General features: G+C 38.1%; 1 protein-coding gene across 1 annotated transcript; it reads right to left on the bottom strand.

The window, feature by feature from the left end:
* Positions 235-1247, bottom strand: LOC109230261 (uncharacterized mitochondrial protein AtMg00810-like). Its single transcript, XM_019395779.1, has 3 exons — positions 986-1247; positions 641-829; positions 235-278 (listed from the first exon to the last, which is right to left on the bottom strand). The coding sequence occupies exons 1-3, from the start codon at positions 1245-1247 to the stop codon at positions 235-237; spliced, it is 495 nt and encodes a 164-aa protein (XP_019251324.1).

A 5206-nucleotide genomic window follows, 5' to 3' on the forward strand; every position in this document is an offset into this window, starting at 1 on the left:
TCAGAGCGATCAGACCCTGGGTCGACTTGTTCCAGAGGCATAGTTGGAGGTTTGGCTTTGGAACTGGCGCTTTTTCTAGTAGAGGCAGAGGAATTTCTAGGGTGCTTAGCCATTGAAAGGGAAGGGCTTGATTGGAGGTTAGGAGAGAGGATGAAGATGAGAGTGATTGAAAAGGGTTTTCTTCTATAAGAAGAGATTTTTGGCGGTTGAGTACAGAAAATGAAAAGTTGTCAGTTAAAGGGATGCGATGATTGGTTTTCCAAACATTGAACGACGAACTGATGTGAAAGAAAAGAAAAGAGAGGGAAAAGAGACGGAGAGTAATTAATGCATGAGTGAAGGACAATCATTACCCTATAAAATCAGAATAATACATATAGGTCCTAAAACTTTTTAGTAAAGCACGTAATGCCAAGTAGATATCTTAATTCACAAAATCTCTCCTCTAATAGAGGTTTAGTAAAAATATCAGCTAGCTGATCAGTGGTTCCAACAAAAGATATTTCAATATCACCCTTAAGAACATGATCTCTAATGAAGTGATGCTTGATATCTATATGCTTTGCTCTCGAGTGATGCATAAGATTTTTTGAAAGACAAATTGCACTAGAATTATCACAGAAAATTTGAATAGGCTTACAGAAAATTTCATAATCACCCAGTTGATGAGATATCCATAATAGTTGTGCGCAGCATTGTCCTATAGCAATGTATTCAGCTTCAGTAGTGGATAGCGCAACTGAAGCTTGTTTTCTACTGTTCAAAGATATTAAAGCCTTTCCCAGTAATTGACATGTGCTGCTTGTGCTTTTCCTGTCATCCTTATCACCTGCAAGGTCAGCATCTGAAAAACCTTCTAATTTAAAAGAGTTAGAATGAGGTTACCATAGTCCATGAGACACAGTCCCAATAAGGTAGCGAATGATTCTTTTTAAAGCGGTTAGGTATGATTCCTTGGGAGCTAACTGAAATCTGGCACATTTACACACGCTGAACATAATGTCCAGTCGACTTGCTGTCAGATACAGTAATGATTCAATCATTCCACGATATTTAGTTTCATCAACAAGAATTCCCTGCTCATCTTTGTCTAGATTTGTGGAAGGACTCATTGGTGTGCCAATTGATTTTGCATTGCTCAAACCAAATTTTTGAATCAGTTCTTTTGTGTATTTGGTCTGACATATGAAGGTTCCTTCTTCAGTTTGTAGAATTTGTAGTCCAAGAAAGAATGTTAGCTCACCCATCATACTCATTTCAAATTCGCTTTGCATGAGATTAGAAAATTCCTTGCACATAAGAGGGTTAGCACTACTAAATATAATATCATCAACATAGATCTGAATAATGAGGTTACCTTCCGATGATCTTTTAATAAATAGGGTAGTGTCGATTTTACCTCTTGTGAAGCCATGATCAACAAGGAATGAGCTCAGTCTATCATACCAAGCACGTGGGGCTTGCTCTAGTCCGTACAGCGCCTTAGAGCTTGTATACATGATATGGGAATTCTGAGTCTACGCACCCAGGAGGTTGTTTTACATAAACTTCTTCTTCAATGAATCCATTCAAGAAGGCACTTTTGACATCCATTTGGAATAATCTAAACCCTTTAAATGATGTGTATGCCAGAAGGATTTGTATGGATTCCAGGCGCGCTATTGGAGCGAAGGTTTTATCGTAGTCGACTCCTTCCTGTTGTGAGTACCCTTGAGCAACTAGTCTGGTTTTATTTCTTATGACTTTTCTATCTTCATTCAATTTATTTCTGAAGACCCACTTTGTTCTGATTACAGAGACATTTTCAGGTTTGGGTATCAGACTCCACTCTTGATTCTTACGAAATTGATCTAGTTTTTCTTGCATAGCTTGAACCCAACTTGAGTCTTTTAGTGCTTCCTTTATCTTCTTTGGCTCAATCTGAGAGATTAATGCAATATTTGCTTTCTTTTTGAGAGCTCCCCTTGTTTTCATTCCTTCATGTGGATCCCTAATAATGAATTTTTGAGGATATTCAGGCTCGCTTCTCCATTCGTTTGGACGAACTATATTGGCATTCGACTTGGTTGGTTGTTCTGGTACATTAATGTTGTCTTCACCAGTTGACTCTGTTGCAGTAGATATGTCAGTCGACTCGTGAGGTTTGCTTATCTCCTGAAGTTCTTGAGCTTAATCTTCATTACCTGCAGTAACTCCTTTCTCGACCAAGGGATTATTTTCATCGAATATAACATGTACTGATTCTTCCACACATAGTGTGCGTTTATTATATACCCTAAAATATCTACTATTTAAGGAATAGCCTAGGAAAATACCTTCGTCACTTCTTGGATCGAATTTTCCAAGATTATCCTTACCGTTATTGTGAACAAAATATTTACTTCCGAAGGGATGGAAGTAGCTGATATTGGGGCGCTTACCTTTCCACAGTTCATAAGGAGTCTTCTTCAGAATGGGCTTTATGAGACATCGATTTAGAATGTGACATGCTGTGCTTACGCCTTCTGCCCAGAAGTGATTTGGTAGTGAATGATCTAGCAACATGGTTCTTGCCATATCTTGGAGAGTTCTATTTTTTCGTTCCACAACTCCATTCTGTTGTGGTGAGTGTGGTGCATAGAAATTATGTGTGTATCCTTGATTTTGCAGAATTCTTCAAATGCTCTGCTTTCAAATTCTCCACCATGATCGCTCTGAATTGTTGAAATAAGATATCCCTTCTCTCTTTCAACCTTCTTACAGAAAACTTCAAAATTTCTTAATGCTTCATCCTTATGAGATAAGAAAATTACCCAAGTGAAACGTGAAAAATCATCTATAACAAAAGCATATCTTTTTCCTCCTATGCTAGCAGTTCGAGTAGGCCCAAATAAATCCATGTGAAGTAGTTGCAAAGGTTTTGAGGTAGATACAATATCTTTGTTTTTGAAAGAGTTTCTGGTTTGCTTACCCATTTGACATGCATCACAGATATGAGTTCTAGAGAAGTTCAGTTTAGGAAGACCAACAACTAACTCATATTTAGATAATTTTTCTATCAAATGCATGCTAGCATGACCGAGTTTCCTATGCCACAACCATGGATCATCAGACATAGAGGATAAGCAGATATGACCACTTATTTTTTCAAAACTATCAAGAATATAAACATTTCCATACCTTTTTCCGGGAAGAACTATTTTACCTGATTCGTCTTCAATAGCACATCCTGTTTTCTTAAAATTTACCTCATATCCTGAGTCGCAAAGTTGACTTATGCTCAAGAGATTATAGTTGAGGCCATCAACCAGATAAACTTCAGTGATGTCACAGTTGTTGTTAAAGGGAATTGTTCCAGTACCGACTATTTTGCCTTTTGAGTCATCCCCGAATTTAACACTTCCTCCATCGATTTGTGTGACTTCTTTGAACAGGTTTTTGTCACCTGTCATGTGACTGGAACACGCACTGTCTAGATACCATTTTCCTTTGCGGCTTATTCTGTGGTGTTCCTGCAAAACAAAGTGATTACTTTCTTTTAGGTACCCAAGCTTGCCTGGGTCCTAGAGGTTTAGTATTGCTAGATTCAGATTTGGTTTTTGGTTTCCAAACCCATCCTGACATGTTTTCTTTACGAAAGCGACAAAAGGAATACTTATGACCACTCTTGTTACAGTAATGACACGTAACTTCTGACCCACTTTTAGGTCTTTCATTAGTGTTATTACTAGTCGACTTGGTTCTGGCTGGTCTTTTTCCAGTTGTCTTGTAAGTCGTCTGGTTTGACTTAACAGAACTGTGACTGGTGGACTTGCGCATGCCATTGAGTTGCATTTGCAATTCTTCAAACTCTTCTTGAAGTACTTCTTTTTCAATTTCACATACTTCATGGTCGAGTTTCCAGTCTTTAACTTCTTTAGTGAGTCTCTTAAGCTCATTCATCATTTTTTGAGACTCTTTTAAAGTTAAATCAAGAATATCCTGCAATCCAATGCATCTTCACAGTTATAAGATCTTACCTCACTGGTTTCACCTCGTGCCATGAAACAATTTTCATTTTCTTCATTTGAATTGTCCTCATCTATCCAGCATCCTGAGGATTTGTTCATTTCATTTTCCAGAATTGTCATGAAGCAGAGATTTGCTATTTTTTCATGGTCTGAGGTGTCTTCGTCACTCCATCTTCTGAAGGATTTATTCTTGTTGAAGCCTCTAGAGATCTTTCTCTTTAGTTCTGGGCACTCTGCTTGAATGTGCCCAAATCTTCCACATTCGTAGCACTTTCCATCGTTCTTATCCTGTTCATTGTATTGCTTGGATCGTCTTGGTGGAATTCTTCCTTTCTTTGTATTCCGGAATCTTCTCATTAGTCCATCCATGTTTCTTGACATCATAGCGATCTCTTCTTGTAAAGCTTCAGGATCATCGTCAATTTCGTTTTCAGTTGTTTCAGTTGAGGCCTTGAATGCAACTATTTTCTTTTTCTCTTCTTGACTAGTCTTCTTTAGATACGTCCTTTCAAAAGCTATGAGTTCTCCTCTTAGCTCATCATAGGATAGTTTGTTTAGATTTTGAGATTCCAGTGTGACTACTTTGGTCTGCCAGGTGGTTGGCAGACTTCTTAGAATTTTTCTAACTTGATCACCGCTGGTATAGGGCTTGCCAAACACTTTTGGATCACTAGTTATTTTGCTAACTCTGGCAAACATCTCTTCAATGGATTCTCCTTCTTTCATTGAGAAGAGTTCGTAATCGTGAACTAGCATATTGATATGTGTTTCCTTTACCTTGCTAGTTCCTTCATATGTGACTTCAAGCTTGTCCCACATTTCTTTGGATGTGTCACAGCTTGAGATTTTCTCATACTCTTCACCACTTATGGCATTATGAAGCAAATTTCTTGTTTTGTTGTTAAGTTGTACCACTTCCAATTGCTCTTTTGTGTATGAGTCAATATCTTCTGGGTCAACAAGTGGTGGAGTGGCATCAGGTAGGGGATAATTTCCCTTTTTGATAACTCTCCAAACTTTGACATCATAAGCCTTGGTAAAGATCTCACTTTTCACTTTCCAATGGGAGAAATGTTATCCGTTGAAGTATGGTGGTCTAACTTGCGAAGTTCCTTCCTGGAAGAGAGCTCCTATGATGACTTGATTTGCCATGATCTTTTCTCACAAACTGTTAAGCAAAAAGAAAGATGTGAGCCTTGCTCTGATACCAATTGAAA

This window comes from Nicotiana attenuata, chromosome 7 (assembly GCF_001879085.1).
Source record: "Nicotiana attenuata strain UT chromosome 7, NIATTr2, whole genome shotgun sequence".
Lineage (NCBI taxonomy): Eukaryota > Viridiplantae > Streptophyta > Magnoliopsida > Solanales > Solanaceae > Nicotiana > Nicotiana attenuata.